The sequence below is a fragment of the Siphateles boraxobius genome, unplaced genomic scaffold, assembly GCF_051911475.1.
Source record: "Siphateles boraxobius isolate OS27281-9 unplaced genomic scaffold, OSU_SipBor_1 46, whole genome shotgun sequence".
Lineage (NCBI taxonomy): Eukaryota > Metazoa > Chordata > Actinopteri > Cypriniformes > Leuciscidae > Siphateles > Siphateles boraxobius.
Window position 1 is genome coordinate 9390271 of NW_027509097.1, and position 18647 is coordinate 9408917.

The 18647-nt window shown below is 40.0% G+C and overlaps 1 protein-coding gene across 3 annotated transcripts in view; it reads left to right on the forward strand.

Annotated features, from left to right (window-relative positions):
- Nucleotides 1-18647, forward strand: part of nrg3b (neuregulin 3b) — a 222679-nt gene that overhangs the window by 104991 nt on the left and 99041 nt on the right. For all 3 annotated transcript variants that reach the window (XM_077200685.1, XM_077200684.1, XM_077200686.1), the window contains exon 2: nucleotides 12190-12322. In XM_077200685.1, the coding sequence (XP_077056800.1) occupies nucleotides 12190-12322 (133 nt within the window). The remainder of the gene's footprint in view (nucleotides 1-12189; nucleotides 12323-18647) is intronic.

The window sequence follows — 18647 nt, forward strand, 5'->3', positions numbered from 1 at the left end:
TAGACGTGGATCAGCTATCAGAGTCAGCTGATGCGAGCTTGACTAACGTGACCTGCCAGAACTAACGCGATGATTGATTTCAGTCAGGCCGACTATCCTCAAATACGATTGACAATTAGCATACATTTTGGTTTGGTGGTATGGTTCCGTTCTGGGCGAGAACTCCCTGTGCATCCATGCAGCCTAGCATGGATAATAGCAGGGAGAGCAGCAATAACCCCAAAACAAAACCATATGCCAATAACCCCCAAACCCAACTGACAGCTTAATTCTGGATGCTTTTGAAGTTACCTGGGTGAGCCAAGGCAACAAGCATGTTGCCAATACCTGAAAAGCTCGAGCAACAGCATGTTACCAACGCTATGGAAGCCTTAAGCAACAGTATGTTGCCCTTACCTGGATGACCTAAACGAGTATGTTGCCAATACCTGCATGAGCCATAGCAACAAGCATGTTGTCAATACCCGAAATGCTTAAGCAGTAAACAGGCATATTGCCATGAATGACATATAGTTAGATGGCCTTAAAAAAAAATCAGATATACAATACACTATGGCTTTAAGAACGTCGTGTTTCCAAAAACTAGATAGATCGAGCATGTCCAATACCTGACAGAATCAACGCTGAAATGACTCAACTAAACAGTGACTGTTTACTATGTATTGAGTTACAGCTGTGTCACAGCAGAAATTATTCCTTAGAGCTAAGAGCAAGCATTTGCAACGCGAGCAGTTGCCAATGACAACAAATAAGTGACGCACTTGCCAATATGATCGCATAAGCCTAGCAAGAGCATTTTAATGAAAACGACTAGATAAGCCCAGGCAACATGGACAGCATTAGCAACAAGCATGTTGCCATTACCTTGAAAGCTTTTAGCAATGAGCATTAAAAAGGAACTTAGCTTAGCTTCGTGAAGACTTCAGAGATGAATGGAGAGTGAATCACATCGAATCACATCGAGTCCTGTGTCGATAATGCAGCGATGCAGACTGAAGTCACTTCCAAATCAGGCAGCTATGAAATGTGGTGAATCTTGTATTCAAGTTCACAAGCTTAAATTAATCTCAGGTGAATCCTTGTTGGGAACGAATTCCTCTGCTTAATTCCGGATTGCACGATTCCTTGTGCGATGATGTGGTTTGCCTGCCGAATTTCGCCATTTAATTAGCTCCTGAGAATTGCGATAGCTGCTGATAATACTGAAGGAGCTTATATATGTATACAGTGATAAGCGTCATGTTCCTATAGGTGGACGTGGATAAGAGGAGAGTTAGCTGATGCTAGCTTGACTAACGTGACCTGCCAGAACTAATGCAATGCTTGATAATAACTATGAAATTAGTCAAATCAAGACTTAGGAGTGGGCTATTTCATTTATTTATTTTTTGATATGTTGCTTTGCATTATTGCTGGTTGAATTAACCCTTTCACACGTAAGTTTAAAATATTCTAACTGACCCCCCAGCGTGAGTTTTTCAAGGCGACCGTTATTTAGAACTTGTCACTTTAATGTTTCCATGGTGACGCGTCATTGCTTGTCACGTGACACAGCGCAACCACAACACAGCGCTGAATGAATGATGATCTGCTTTTATGTAATTTTCCCTTTTTTATTAAAAATATTCACTAATGTATTAGCTATAGCATGAAACAATGATATTCCGATTGTCAAATAGGTGCAAGTGGATGTGTTTTGATGTTTAAACACCTTTACAACGATCACGTTAGTTGAGCTGTATGCGCGATGGGCGGCGCCATGTTACTTTGTTTCACAGTTCAGAGAATCGGATCTGTTGGATTTACACGTCAATTCCTCCACTGCTCACGAAATGCATGAAAGTAAGTGGCCGCTGAACTGTGAGAAGAATAGGGGCAAATGTAAAGCTACTTACACAATGTGTATCTGATATGAATAAACGTGTCGTCTTATTATAATGTAAAGGATTATTATTGCCGCTTCCATAGACATCAGTGTGTATTTTACAAATTCTAAATCATTGTTTTGCTAGTACTTGTGTGTATTTAAATGTCTGAAACCTAAAATAAACATTATGTGGTTGAAAACACTCAATAGTTGTGATATATGACAGCACTGAGTGGGTCCTTCTCTGGCTCAGCGCCAGCAAACGCGCGAAAGCAGTTTGAATCTAGCAGTTGATCACATTATGCACTGACCGTTCTAATCACACCGGTGTGATCGTGTGCTCCAGGGACCAGCCAAGACTGATCACACCGGTGTGATCGTACGTGTGAAAGGGTTAATTGAGAGTGAAAATAGTGTTACAATTTAACATCTGAAAGCGAGAAAGTACAAGTGTGCAAATCAAATAGTTACATACACAGTTGTCAGTTCTGCTTTTGAGCATTGACACATTTTTTTGTTCTGGCCCCTCATCCCCACTTCCTTACCCCATCTCTTTTTCACTCTCTTGTCTCTCAGTCCTCTCCCATTTATGCTGGCTCTGCACATCCTCCTGTGTCTCAGCTTGAGGATAAATATTTCATTGGGTGTTAAATATAGCTGTGCTCACAATGAAGCTGATAGAGCTACACTTCCTCTCCAGGACATGGGTTAAGGGGAGGCCATATAAGACAGGAGATTTGAGAGGACACCCAGCTTAAAGGAGACTCCCCTTGATCCTGGATCAGCTTTTCAGCTGTTCTCTTATCGCCAAGGTTATTCTGGTCAAACATCCAGATAATTCTGTGGAACATGTTTTTCCCTTCTGCAGCATGCTAGCTTTACCCAAGATGCACGTGCAAAGCAGAGATCGCCTTTGATGAGGCTTCAGTAGCTACAGTAGCTGGTTAAGCTGATCAGTTACGTTCACAGGTAAAGTCTGTTATCTACAACAGTATGTCTTCAGAGACATGGCTCATTATAACTCCTCCTCTTATGGAGAAACATGAGACCAAGCAGAAACATAAAGCAGCTGCGTGTGAGCAAGGGAGAACAAGAGACAGAGGGAGATAAGGAGGAGGAAGAAGATGAATACGAATAGTGAGATATAGGGACCGGGAGAGAAAGAGAGTGTACGAGCTTAGGCATGCATCCTCGGCGCTAGATAATGAATACATGAATCAGTTTGACGTTTTGAGAGTGTGGGAGGCAGAGCGATTTGAGCAGATCAAATGATGAATAACTGGCCAAATCTGCAGTACATCAGGAGACTTGGGGAGGCTAAAGGGTCCTGGGTTTGTTGCCTTGTGCAAAGAGACCTCATAAAAGACAATAGTGTGTAATCTGGATCTCCACCATTGGGGATTTTACTGCTCCTATTCCTGTTGCAGAATATCAGCACATTGCTAGGCTAACATGCTATAAAATATCAACTAATGGCCTTTCTTTGACAAGTACAGAGAATCTTGCACCACTCAGGTTTTCCATCCATCCATCATCCATCTATCCATCCATCCATTCATCCAATCGGACCTCTAGACTTTTAAAACTTTTGCGTAAGGTAGTTGCCTACCTTCAACAACAGCCTTTCAACATACATTCATTGTAGAGAGCATCTGATGCCTAAAAATTATGCTCATTGGGTTTAGGAACAGAGCACTAGGACTATTGTAAATTTCCTTAAACTTGTCTACTTCCATGTTCTGTAGATTTAAGCATACTTTGGCCTATTAATACTGCCACACATTTACTTGAAAAAAAAAACATGGTGATAGAAGACTTTAGATCAATGGCTGCTTTCTGCTTATACATTTATCACATTATGGGCGTATAATTGTTTTTGTCATTATGCTTAACAGATAATGAAGTTAATGGCATTTCAGATTAAAATTTCTTTAAAAACATTCGATCTGCACTATTAAGCCCCTACATATCTAATTTTATATCATTTGTTTTCTTTCAGTCAGGGAAGATGAGGACCCTTTTTGTAGCATTTGAAGATGTTTGTGAGATGTTTCCTGCTTATGAATGGAAGGCTTAATAATTCATACCATTTTTTTCAAATTATGCGGTTCAAAGTCATTTATGGACTATCATAGTGGAGGTTGTGAAAGCACATAATTTGCCTTTTATATTCTACTAATGCATGTGAAACATTTCGCTTAATTAAAGATGTTTGCTTTTAGCATGCTACAACCACTTAGATTTGTTCCCTGTCCTATTCATCATGATTTCATATTTTGATTGTTTTTGCATAGGCAGAAAATGGTCAGACTCTCATGTAACTCGTCAACCTGCTAGTTTTGTCTTAATTGTCACTTGCATTTAGTCAGGCACACTTTGTTCAGTCTATCTGTCTATCAGTCTATCATTGTTTCCAGAAGAGGATGCTGAGATGAGTCCATTTAACTTTCTGGATCCTACCCAGTTATTCTGTCAGAATTTTTTCGTTTAGAGTTTGTTTCTAGTATTAATCTGTCTTAAGTTATCCCTGTCTTTGCCTCGCAGTGGGATTTAATGAGTCAGTCTCCTTTTCCTCTCAGGGGAAGTCATCTGTCTAGACACTTTCAGCTCTTCTTAACAGAGCAACAAATTGTCTTCCCTCGGTTTTCTCCTGTTCAATTATGGCTATTTTAGGTAGCTGTAATAAACTTTGCAGCATCTTTTTCTTTTAAAGAAAGTATTATGATGTAAACCGCCTATGTGAAAGGCATGCTTCGATGTATTCTCTGCAATACCATTGTTCAGTGGAAGCAAAAATGTATGCACTTCCCTAAGAGCAAGGGCACCTAATCCTGTTCATTCATCTGTAATTATCCAGTACTCCTGAAGATCTTAATTAGCTGGTTCTCTTGTGTTGGATCGGGATTGGAGCCGAACTTTGCAGGAAAGCATATCTCCAAGTACAGGATTGGCCAGCCCCCACTTGGAGTCAGTGGGTTTTATGCCATTTAGTCCTGATTTTTCTACTTCCTTAATGGTCAACATCAATCGCCACTATTTCAGTAAAGATGCTGCTTCAAACCTCTTACATTGAGACTGACCAGGATATCCATTGTGATTATGTTGATGCAAGCGCAGCTCAAAAAATCCCTTTTTACTCAGAAACTTCTTCTGTCTGAAATGTAAAAGTGCTTTGCTGACACTGCGATCCATTATACGAGTTTGTTGCAGTTTTGCTTGCCTCATACATGCTGTCATCTGAGCTTTCTAAACTGCAGGAATATCTAAATGAAAAACGGACAGGGTACTCCGCTAATAGGAAGGAAAGAAAGAAAATGTTAATTTCATGGTTGGCTCTATGAAGAGATTAAGACGTCCTATATTCATATCCAAAAATTACTTTCTGTAGCATCATATCCTACACAAGTGGGCCCTGTAGCACTCTCTATCTCTGTCATTTTTGTACGGAAATCATCTTTTCATCTTCACTGTAATTCAGAGGTGAAAGCTTTTAATTTACTTAGCATAATAAAAATGCTCAAAGGACAGAATAAAAATGCTCTTGCAAGACTAAAGACATTAGCAGATCTGTATACTTAATCCGTAGCCTTAGTGTGTTTCAGGGAATAATTGGTAGTCATCATTTATCTCCATTTGTTAAAGTAGCCTATTGCGAGTTTGCCTTCCTGCAGATTATCTGAAACATACGGAACCTGCTGTAGGCTAAGAGTGAATGTGATTCCACCAAGTACATGTTCCTGAATCAACATCTTTGTTGGAACAACATTCCAATCAACCAGTCAGATTTGAGGGACAAGTTTACAGTTGATGTCAACCTTAGGCTTACAACCAAGGCTAGAATCTTCTATATCAGTGTTATTCATCTATCATTTCCCTCTGATTTTAGGGATAACTAAGTTATGGGTAGGATTAGGTTTAGGGATAGGGATATAGTTAGGACTACAGTTTCAGACAGGACTGTTGTACCAGGATCAACAAAATATGTCATACTTTGCAAAATCAGGAGCACAATCATTTTTTGTCTTGTGCCTCTATAGAACTTCAACCTGCTTAGTTTACATCCAAGTTTCAAATCCAGAGATGTGAAAAGTGTCCATACTCAAACAAACAGAACAATCATTACATATAGTGTCACAGTGGCTTACTTATAGTTCTCGCTGTGTTTTAAGATATGAATATTTTAGCATCAGATAAAAAACTACACACTTCACAATTGCATTTACAATTCTGTTAGTACATAAAGTAATACTCTCAAGCCACTCGGCTAAAACATGATTTATTTTGCTATAGATTCTGCCTCAGCATATCACTGCTATTCGTAGGAAACACTTTCAAAGTATTTTAGTGTTCCCTCCACAGAGGAGAAAGAAGGGAGACATTCAGGAGCCATTAACAAACCGAATGTCATGAAGACCATTAAGTACTAGTATTTTATTTATTTATTTTTCAAAAATGGAACCAGTTCTCACTCCCCAACAGTAGTTGTGAGTTAAGAAAAGGCTTATTGCATAAAGTTTCCCCAAGGGCCTGTCATCCCGATGGGTGAAGGACGGGGCACGCTGTTGCCGTGTGACAGATCCGTGTGTGTACAGCCATCATGAGCTGTCAGTAAGCAGAAGTGCTCGTAGCCCAGCTCTGACAGCAAAGGCATACGCTTTTACGCACAAGTCCCACCACTATCCTCCATTTGTCCATGACAGGTGGCCCCACTGGGTAGGTGTGAGAGGAAAAGGCAAGGTGGAAGCTGTCAAAAGGTGACCACGCGTAGTTGACTTGTGTCATGGCCTGTACGTACTGAAATGTTTTCAAGAAATAAATCAGCTCATACAGGGAGTTAAAGTTCATTTATTTTATCTCTGAGTAACCTGATGGCAACATTACTCCTATTAATTATATTAACCAATATACAACTGCTATTTCTGGTTCTAAAATTTGATGAATTACTCAAAATTGCCTCAACGCCTTTCCAATAGAGCTGATATAACAGCCCAACAGCACTTTTTCAGTGATTCTTTCTGCAGCTTAAACTGTTTTGCCAGTAGACGGACACGAGTGAGTCACTGAATTATTTGCTCTAAAGTTATTAGTTGAAAAACAGATTAGTTCAGGAATGAAACAAGTGACTGTCTGTAAGTCTCTAAGTCATTTACTGAACCGATTCATTTGAAACACTGATTCATTCAGGAATGATGCAAATGACTGGCTCTGATTTATTTCTTGTACAGGTTAGTGGTGGGACTTGTGAGTAATTGAGTCATATACTCGACTAATTTGTTCAAACACAGATTCCTTCATGAATAAAACCAAATACTGTCTTTGAATATGTCATGGAGCCATTTACTCAACCAATTTGTGATTGGTTCACATTGACATTGATTCATTCAGGAATGAAATGTGCTTTACTTTATGAGGGAGTCATTGAATTATTTATATTTGAATAATATGAACTTTCTTATTATTAGCAAAAATACCCAAAGTCACATACTGTGTCCAACCATGTATGTTACTCAAAATTTACTTTATTTTATTGGACTGTTAGATATTAGCAATCACACTCATATAGTCATACCTCTCACATTCTCTTTGAAACAAAAAACAATTGGACAAATGGAGGAATAAAAAACAGTGAAATGTCCCGTTGAACTGTATATCAGCTCTCTCGGGATGCCGCTGACCCATCAAATTCGCGGACCAGGACAAACTATTTTATAATCCAGGATCTTGACCCATAAATATTATTTTTTATTAGTGTAGATCGGATACAGTTTACTAAATTAATTTTGATGCATTGACATGCATTATTCAAAATATGCAAAACACAATCACTAGGGCTTATATGTGATGCATGGGTCCCAGAAGCTCTGTACGCTCAGCGGTCAGACACAGCCTCCCTGCCTCACTACACCACTCAGGAGAGAGCAGCAGGGCAGTGGGCAGCAGTGCATGATGGGAAAGCTAAGTCCTTCCAGCTCTGTGTGTGTGCAGTGTTTGATGTGCAGTAAACAGCATAGAAGAACTCTGCTCATTCTGGTGTCTCCCCAGAGATATGCCAGCGCATAAGCACACTAATGAGCAGGGTGATTACGGGAAGGCTTTCAGGAAAATGTTACAAATGTAAATGTGTATGGCTGTCTCTGCCGTGACAGAAAGCATGTGTGTTTTTACACATGGATGTGCACGGTTTGCCCTCTATATGGAGGTGATTATAGTGATGTGTTTTTAATATTTTAAATCCTTTTTCCTTTCATCTGTACATGTTGTGTTCTGAAACTAGAAACCGAAAAAGAACACTATAGGGAATTGTAAATTAGAGTTAGGAAAGCCATGATTTCTAAATTGGTTGATTATTTTCACAGCTGAGTTGTTGAACTGCTACATTAGATACATTGCATAATACTCAATATTGTGTGCAGAGCTGGCTAGTGGAACATCCGTCTGTAATATGCTTTCATATTCAAAACTATTTGAGTATATTTTGATCTTCTGTAAGTAGGTAATTGCATTTCAAAAAATATTTTTACATTTCCTTCATTACTTACTGAATATTACAAATTTACCAGCTGTCTTTTAGTGTGTGTGTCTATATTTGTATATGAAGTTAGAGTGTAACAATTGTCTGTCACAGTGGTTGTCCAATTTACCTCAAATGAGCTGTTCAGTCATTTAGTTTTTCTTTCATTACTAGTATTGTTGCAATATAGCTACCAGCTTTTAACTTTTAACTTTTAACCAACAACTTAGCAGTAAAGAAGCTGTATGTTTGAATTTTTTGTTGTTGTTGTGATGTTGTGGAGCAATAAGCAAATGCTTTAACCTGCCTGCCCCACTCTTTCTCTCTTTCATTTGTAGCATTGGAAAGTCTGATCTTTAGTCATTCATTTTGTGATTCATTTTAGTGATATGGTTATTGGGACTATTCATTTAAATTAAATTACAATAAATCAGTAAATAATGCATTTCTAAACTATTCTTTTAATTTACCAATCAGACGTGTAAACAACATTTGACTTTATTTTAAATATATATTTAAAGATACAAAATAATATTGTGTTTTAGTTATATAACAATTTTGGTAAATTACACACACATAGATAAGACTGTTTTCATGGAACTTATCGAGGGACTTACTTGGGTAGATTGCCTTCCAGAAAAAAATGGTAATTTTAAAGCAACCAGGATGAATCAAATGTTATGACAAACCATTTTGGGAATAACAAGAGGGGAGGATTTATGACTAAATAACCTGAAGCTAAGCAATTATCATGTCATGCATGAGCTGGCCGCTCATGAAAGCGCAGTGTCTGATGTGCAGAGAGCGCTCTCGAGTCCCAGGTGCACGGTGTGAATGCAGTCACTTTTTTCTCTGATGGCCTCAACTGGTGACAGCAAACTTGAGATTTGATGATATCTGCATAGTCATCTTTATAAAGTTCTTTGTATTATATCCGTTGCCGTTATTTTGCCGAGTTTGTAAAAGTTTGTCTTTACAGCGAAGCCAGTTGCGGGTTGAGGAAATCATTACCTCCCTGCAGACTTAATTAGGCTGGATGGTGAGGGTCGTCGCCCACATGCTCCCAGTTTCCTTTCTGTTTCAATAACCTATCAATAGAAAGCAAAAGAATAAAGCAGGCATTGTGGGTGCTGTGCCTCAGTTCTGTCCCTGCAGGCGTTCGGCACCTTTGATTTAATAAACTCGTCAATGATCACTCCTAAAATGAAGCTGATTGCAAATAGCTCTTTTGAATCCCAGAGCATCGATTGCAATGCTCATTAATTCGCTGAGCACTTACACCAAACCAAACCCCAAAGATCATGTATTTATTATACTGGATCCCCCCCCCCCCCCCCCCCCCCCCGTCCTTTGCAATGATTATTGCATGTTCTGGCAGTCCTTGCCTGCCGATGGGCTCAATATGCCAGGTTTTATGAGCACCTATATTAGAGCTGTAGAGGCAAGAGATCAGTCCATAAGTAGCCCTGGGTCACACAGTAAACACTGCTGATTGCTGATCGACTAGCCAGTCAGCAGCGGTATACCAGTCAGGTTTGAAACACCACTCCGGAGAAAAATGAGACTAATAATCTACCCAACAGAATCCTCCGTTTTAACAACAAAATGTGCAGATCAATGGCCGTTTGATCAATGCTTCTGAGATGATTTATACCGAGTCATAAAACCCACCGTTTCTATGGACACTTGAACAAGAGGATATATAAAATCCAGTCAAATGCTGTCTGAGGGCTAAGATAAGGCATTTGGCGCTGTTATTGTATTGTTTATGGTGCAAAGCAGTCGCTTTTGGCTACCGTGCGTAATGGAGTCATCCATCGCAGCTTTCTCAAATGAACAAAGCATCCTTGTTCTCTTTTTCTTGTTTCAACAATTTTCTAATCCTTCATCGTCTTCTGCACCAGTGACCCGATATTTATCCATCAAGATGCGAGAACAACAGATTGATTTGACCTTTCCTGTGTGACTGCAGGTGTCTGGTGCTGTTTGGATTGCCTTGTTTTTAAGCAGGACGCATGCTCGCAATGAGACTGCCTCCTCTGCTGGCAGCTGCAGACCACAGATGTAGATTTCGAGTGGGCAGCGCTTATGAATGTCTCTGCTTTATTTCATTCCGTGGCAGATGTCTGGGAGATTATGTGTGTTCATGTGTGCATGCTTTCAATGCATTGTTTTCTGCTTATGGACATGGTTGGTGGCGGTATGACTTTGTAAACATGTACCAGGTGCCGCAGGGTAACTGCTAACAACACAGCAGATGTTGATGTATATGTTGAAGTCAGGCAAGCAAAGAAGGGTCAGAGGAACCAGATTCATTGGACGTGCCCTGTTCTGATCCAGATTAAAAGGTGCAGTCGATATTTTATAAGCAGCAGTCCTTCCTGAGATAAATGGTTTATGTGAATAATCTCTGCAGTTTGTAGAGAACAACAGGAAGGTGCTAATGCAGGCTATTTAGCTTTGACCAGCATGATGATTCTTTAGCATCATTCTTGATTAAGGAGGTTATTTTTTGTTCATAAATTGCACTAGTTAAATATATTAAAGAGCCGATGCATTGTCGGTCCAGTTGTGTTAAGTGCTACAAACATATATGTGACCCTGAACCACAAAACCAGTCACATGGATCAATATTTTTATTTTTATTTATTTTTTTACATTTTTGAAAGCATTCCATTGATGTATGGTTTGTTGGGATAGGACAATATTTGGCTGACATACAACTATTTGAAAATCTGGAATCTGACGGTGCAAAAAAATCAAAACATTGAGAAAATCGCCTTTCAAGTTGTCGATTTATGTTAACGATTGTGCTGCATTCACTCACAATAATAAATATTTCATATATTTACGGTAGGACATTTACAAAATATCTTCATGGAACATGATCTTTACTTAATATCCTATACATTTTTGGCATAAAAGAAAAATCGATAATTTGGACCTGTACAATGTATTGTTGTCTATTGCCACAAAATATACCTGTGCTACTTGTAACTGGTTTTGTGATCCAGGGTCACATATGTATGATTTGTCCCCCCAAAAAATTTAACCAGTTAATTTAAAATAACAATCAGAAGGAACTGTTTCTTTAAAATGATCAATTAAATCTCAAAGCTCCACATAAGAGAGGGACTGGACATTGATTGAACTTGTTTGATTATTGCCTTGTTTGATTATTTGGGATTTTAATCATAATTAAGCCCATTTATTATTATAAATTATTTTGTTATAATTAATTTTATTGTAAGAACAGCCATAGTTTTCTTTAGTTTAATACATTTAACAGTTAACAGTATCTTTGTTAAATGTATGTATTTAAAAATGTTATTTAAATATTTCTTGGGCATTTTTTGATACATATTTATAATATTCAATAGTTAGTAATACATTTATATTCCCCCAACACAATAAAACATACAAAAAGGTCTAGCTGCTAGTTTATATATTATATATTTGGCATGAAATCGTTAGAAAAATCCCTGTTGTAGCTTATAACATGCGGTTTATTATGTCTGATGGCATGTAATAAACCCCTTATACCTTATACCCTAGTCTTTACATGGGCTCTTTTGTAATCAGTAAAGTGATTGTGAAACCATCATACTTGAACGTGTGATTCAATTAACACCATTCATGTCATAATATTGAGAACTCATTCAGATGTAATTTTATCACTGGAATCGACATTATGGAAATGTATGGATTATTAGTGTTGGATTCATTTGATTAAACTTATTTAATCTTGATTAATCTCTTTCTGTCCCTCCTCATCTTTCTTGCACCCTCCCTGTGTCTCTTTCACATGCAGTTGCCCCTACAACCTCCACCGTACGTTCCGAGTTCTTCAAGCCATGTCAAGACAGTCAGGAGATGGCCTTCTGTTTGAATGAGGGAGAGTGCTTCATCATCGAAACAGTGGCAGGTGTACACAGACACTGCAGGTGAGTGTGTGTGAGTGTGTGTGTGTGAGTGTTTGTGTGTGTGTGTGTGTGTGTGTGTGTGTGTGTGTGTGTGTGTGTGTGTGTGTGTGTGTGTGTGTGTGTGTGTGTGTGTGTGTGTGTGTGTGTGTGTGTGTGTGTGTGTGTGTGTTAGATTAAAGTGGTTTTCCATCTTTACCATTTATTCACTGACAACGATGATTTTTTAAATGTTTTTCTTTTTTTTGGTCAGAGAAGCTACCACCCATTTTAATGTACATGTTCATAAAAAATTTGCATAATGACTGATTCATGTGCATATGCAAAGAAGACAAAGACCAGGGTAACTGTGTGCACTGGACTGGCTCAATGTATGCTGAAAATCACTAAAATACAGAGCGCAAATTACTCCAGTGATGTGAGATGAAAGGAGGAGTCATGCTGAACGATGTGGTCTATTTTGGACATCTTGGCACATGCGATAGCAGTTTGAAAAGCCAACATTTCAAGAGTATAATTAGAAGGCTGATCCGCCTCGTTGGAATGTCTGAATGACTTAACCTGAAGAGTTTGATGCGTCCAGCTTGTTCAAAGATGAGTGGCTTTGCTTGGAACGAATAATGTTTGGAACGCATGCTGTTTGTGGTGCTGCAAATAAAAGAGTCTGTCATTCATTTTGATATGGTCTGAACTGTTGAATGGCTTAAAGCTGCTTAGTGCAGAATTCCTCAAGGCAAGGACTGTAAGTAAGGTCTATAACCAGTTCCATTTTTTAAAATAGTGCCAGAACCGTACCGCACTGAAATACACTTGACTAAGCGTCCATTCACAATGTTGCGAAGGGTAGCACATTTAAAAGCAAAGGAAAACCAGTGATGAGTGAAATGCAAAAACATGTGCTTGACCCCTAAGTGTTCCTGCAATAATCGTGCAATGATACCACTACTGAATCTACATTAAAACGAAGAACGTCTCTGATAAACTATTTATTTATGAATCAAAAACATGCAGCTTAGGCTGTGTAGTCCAATTTCTGAATGAATAACTCTGCTGAGATGATTCTTTTGAGCGAATCAAAGACATTTAGTACAAACAATGTTGTTAGATTCACGAAAAAGAATTCTGATAAGTTTGTTTGGTAACACTTTATTTTAGGGTCCAATTTTCATTATCAACTAGTTGCTTATTAACATGCATATTACTAGGATATTGGCTGTTTATTAGTACTTATAAAGGACATAGTAATGCCTAATTCTGCATTACCTAATTCCACATCCCTTAATCATACCCAATACCTAAACTTAACAACTACCATACTTAATTAGCAACTAATTAATAGTGAGAATTGGACCCTTGACTAAAGTGTTACCCAATATTGTGTTACTCCCTAAAAAGTTACTAGTTACTTTTTATGCATTACATTACTTTTGCAATACTTTTTCTCATCTGGGCTGGTCTTGCTTTTTTTTTGTTTTTTTTCAAATGTAAAGGCCCTTTAACACCAAAAGTAAACTGAATAAGCCTCAAGCTGAGGGAAATGCAAATTCACACCTGTACAGTAGAGGGTGCAGCTGAAATAAACATTTCAGCTGTGCTGCCATTCTGGATTGCAGAAGAATATAGGACGCAGGAAAATTAAGTTCAACACTTAATTCAGCAATGAAAACAAAACAAAAATAAACACAACTTTGGTGTCTATCTAAAGTAATTTTTGCTTAATAGTATTGGATTGGATAATCAGAGATCAGCAGCAAAGATATTGGCTAATAAAGTGATATTAAATACATAAAGTATGGGTTAATAAAGTGAGATTAAATACATAAAGTACATCTAAAATATTAATTATTGCAGGTTATCGTAATATTCTGAATTTGCATTTCACCGTTTTTATTCATTTTGAGGAATACTGAGTCTGGTTCCCTTTCAGTCGATAACGTCGGGCGAAGTCGAGGTCGACTGAACGCCAGGGAGCCTATCATCTTCGAGTACTATTGAACGAGCCAATGGAATTGGCGTGCGTGATTCGCATCACACACTCCGCCCTAGCAGCGCGGGTATAAATACGGAAGTGGATGCACGCACTAGTTGCCTTTCGCTTCGGAGCCGATCGTTTGATGTCTCTGAAGAGTGATGTTGTTTACAACGAGCGAGTGTGTCTGTGTTCTTCAGGAAGACTCTCCTAGTGCTGGTGTTCTACAGCGCGAGTGCAGCAGTGATCGCGAGCTTTGAGCTCTCAACTGCTGTTTTGACAGCAACAAATTTCTAAGGGTTTTTATGTGTCAACGGCTGGTGAGAGGGAGGAAAAGTGAGTGCTTCACTGTTTCAGTTCACTGTTCAGTGTTGCTGCGGTCAATCCCCTGTGTGCTCCTGCACTGGTGACGGGTCCTATTTCCTGAAAGAGCAACACGGGTGCGTTTGCATCTTTTTCAAGATGTCATTCCACCTGTGCGTTTCTGGATGCGGTCGTTCCCTTTTCCTCTCTGACGCTGGTCCCTCTGTATTGTACCAATAAGCTGTTTCAATGGGGGTTCCCCAGAGGATAAGATGCCGATAGCAGCATCGGAGGGTGAGCTGGCCTCTGAAAATAACGACTCGGCTGTGTTATCTCCCTCTGGGAGTGTTACATTGCCCGAGCCAGATCCATAAATGTCAGCTAGCTGAAACGGGCCGCCGAGGCTGCGCTGGTTCTCAGCTCGCTGCCCCAGTGCCTTTCTTTCCCGAAATGCATGAAGAGCTTACCAGGATGTGGACGGCACCTTTCTCTACCAGAAACTGCCTGAATAGCTTTTTTCCCCCTCACTACCCTTGATGGAGGAGCAGTGAAGGGTTGCGAGGCTATCACTCCAATGGAGCGGTCTGTCGACACAGGTGCACCTGTGTCCGTCGGCCGCTGCGACCGCAGGGATTCTCGTCTCCCCCCTAAGGCCTGTGAGTTTTCGTCCGTTCCGACGGGCAGAGCTTACAAAGCCTGTGGGCAAGCCGCTTCCTCTTGCGTGCCATGGCGTTGCTTCAGGTCTGTCAGGCCAGGGCACTCATGGACACGCACGAGGGTAGCCCAGACCGTGTGCTCATAGGTGAGCACCGCACTGCATCCAACCTCACCCTCCGGGGCACGAGTGTGCGCGATCGGTCTGGCGATGTCCACCTTAGTGGTCCAGGAGCGCCATCATGAACTGCATCGAACAGTTCTCTGTCGCTCAAGCGTAGACGAAGGTCATCCGACACATCCTGCCCCGGTGGCCAGCTGCTGCCTCCACCCACCGCCGTTGGCAGTTCCTCCGCCTGCTCGTTGCCGAGGGTGTTCCCCGGCCGCCGCTCCCGCTGGGCCTCCGCAGCAGCCTCCACCCAGGCCTCATTATGGAGCCGGCCGCAGTAGGGACACCCAGCCCGCTCCAGGCGCTGCCAAGCCAGGTGGCAAGCGAGAGCGAAAGCATTCCAAAGCGGGCCGCCCAGGGATGGATGAGGATGCTCTTGGAGTTGGCACGATCACTCCCTCCCACCGGGTGAGGGTCGGGTGGAGTCTTTGTTTGTTTGTGTGTCTGTTCCGCCGCTGGCTCCCAAAAAAAAAAAAAAAGCGGAGCAAGCGGTACCCACACTCAAATGTTATGAAATAAATAGGCCTACACTTTATTGGCTGAATAACTGGCACGAAGATGACGGACAAGCTCAGTATGCCTGTTCGTGGTTAGTCAACAGCTGCATATGGTTTCCAAGGGCAGCGTCTGATATATTTGTATAGCGTTTTATTCAGGAGTGCCGTGAGGCATGATTTCGGCCCCTGTGCTCGCGCTGGCCAGTGGAAAAGCGGCTAATGGGTGAAGATGGCATGAAGACGACTGTACATTCGCGAGATGGACGTATGCGCATTAGGCTACTCTATTTGTTCTGTGTTTTCTTTCTAAACAGTTAGGCTATGTTTAGGTGGTATTTTTCATGTTTTCATCACGCAATCATGTTTTTGATGCGGAGGTGACGCGTTCACGTAACATGATGTAGGTGGCGGCGGCGCTGCCGATAAAGCACCTAAAAGCTGTCACAAAGAAGCGGCAAAAGCAATGAATGATTATGAATATGTCAAATATAGCAAGGAGACATTTTAATTGTTTATTAATAAAGATGAAGTTGACGTTGCTGCCTCGCGATCTTCGCAGTAGTGAATGTGCCAGAGAGAAATGGACATTTCATACAGATATAGGCTAAGCAGAGAGCAGTCCGTTTTCCTTCGTTTTGAATTGTTTTGTTTACAAGTAGACATTTCAATATAGATTGAAATATATTGTTCAGGTCTGTGAAGTACCTTATACACTGATTTTCGGTTAATTTATGAGATGCGCAGGCGCCTCCGTGTCTATTGTCTGCTATATTTACTTCTTATTTATTAAATCCAGGCAATTGGTTGATGAAACATTGATTAAAATTAAGATCCAATTATTACAAATCGAAATTCACTTTAAAGAAAGGCTTTGTGTCTTCTGTTTGAGGTGAAAGTTTTAAAACAGTAGCCTATTTTAGTGCTGCTTCAGAGCGGTCACGTCCGGAGAACTGTCATGTCCTTACATTTGTTTTTTCCTCATAAATGCGAACACGAAAAATAAAATAAAATGAATATTGTATGTTCTGTGGAGAGCCAACCCTTCTTCATCCGGTGGGTAGAATTACTTTTGATTTGCGCAGTGTAATTCACAGAATTACAAAAAAAAATATTTTGCATCCTAAATATTTGTTCTTTCACGCATGAATGCGTGTGTATTTCCCTCATATTAAATATAAAATGCATGTGTAGACTGATATTTTTCTAATGTCTGGACTCCTTTAAGGGGTAGCCTATGGATAAACAGACGTTCCAATATATTGGTATACTATTAAATGCATTTTCTGAGAATTTATATTTCAAGTTTTGACTGCAAATGTCACGTCCATACGCTGGAATTCCCCAATTTTAAATAATGTATCCTCAACTAGTTTTGTGGTGTTGGTCTACGTATTTTATAATGTTAACTTTAAAATTCAAATAATACTAACAGTAATTTAAGGATGTTGTAGCATTGGATCTGGACGGGAAGGATAACTCTTGGAGTTGGAAGGGGTGTGTCGCGATTCTGCAGGTTCGTGGATCTGAGTGTTTGATTTCGCATATCATTACAGCCTTAGAATGTTAACTTCTACTACTTTATATCTATTTTGGTGAAAGTAACTCAAAAGTAATACAGGATAATGTAACGCATTGCAATTCTGAGACAGTAATATTGTAAGGTAATGAATTACTTTTAAATTACAGTAGGCTAGGCTAACAAGTAATGTATAATGTATTACAGTTTGGAAGTAACTTGCACAACACTGACTACTTTTAAAAAAATGCGGGTCAGGAAGCGGGTCGGGTACAAAATTTTCTTATTTTTTTTGCGGTCCGAGTTGCGGGTGGTTAGTTGAAAACGTCGGTCGGGTGCGGGTTGTTTATACATTGACCCGCGCATCACTGGACAGCACACAGTGCGTCCGTCTCTGACTCAGCGCCAGCCAACGCACGAAGGCACGTTTGAATTTAGCAGTTGATCACGTGATGCACTGACCGTTCTAATCACACCGGTGTGATCGTGTGCTCCAGGGACCAGCCAAGACTGATCACACCGGTGTGATCGTACGTGCGAAAGGGTTAAAGTCTGTATAAACAAAAATTTTGAAAGAATTGTTTTCAAATTTATTTATTATAGATATCACCTTACCGTTTGGCTGTGGACCTGCATTTCTATCTTTCTTTTCAAATATTATTCTTCTTGCTTAAAGTACCATTAATAGAACCATTAAGGAACCCAGATCAGAAGCAGGAACATGTGACAATTCCCATCTTTAGCTGTAAATCTGAGGGTGCTTTGCCATGAGCCATACTGCAAAACTTGCAGATGTTTAGGGATATACGTCTAGTGTTACGCCCTATCAGCAGATCTATTTACTGCTCCCCGAGCCCCTTTTCATCGGACAGACCCGCCTGCTTCTCCTCCTCATTCAAATGTAAAAATGTTTTTAAGTGTTTTATATTATTTTATAAATAACCTCCACTACCTTAGGCTAAAGGCTTAACACAGGCTAATGTTCAGTATAGCAGCGTCCGTAAAATCTAATCAGAGGTTTTACCCATATTATTGCAGTTATTTCTCTCCCTCATTTTCTCTTTTATCCTTTTTTTCCATTTGGCCTTTTATCAATCCCACTAATGGGATTGTTGTTCCCAGTCATTGCCATGGTAACAGATCTTTGGTGTTTATTATATGCACACAGATAATATAGAGCTGTGTCCAAGTGCTGCCATAATAAAAACTATTTATAATTTTATGTTCACAGCACAGAGAGG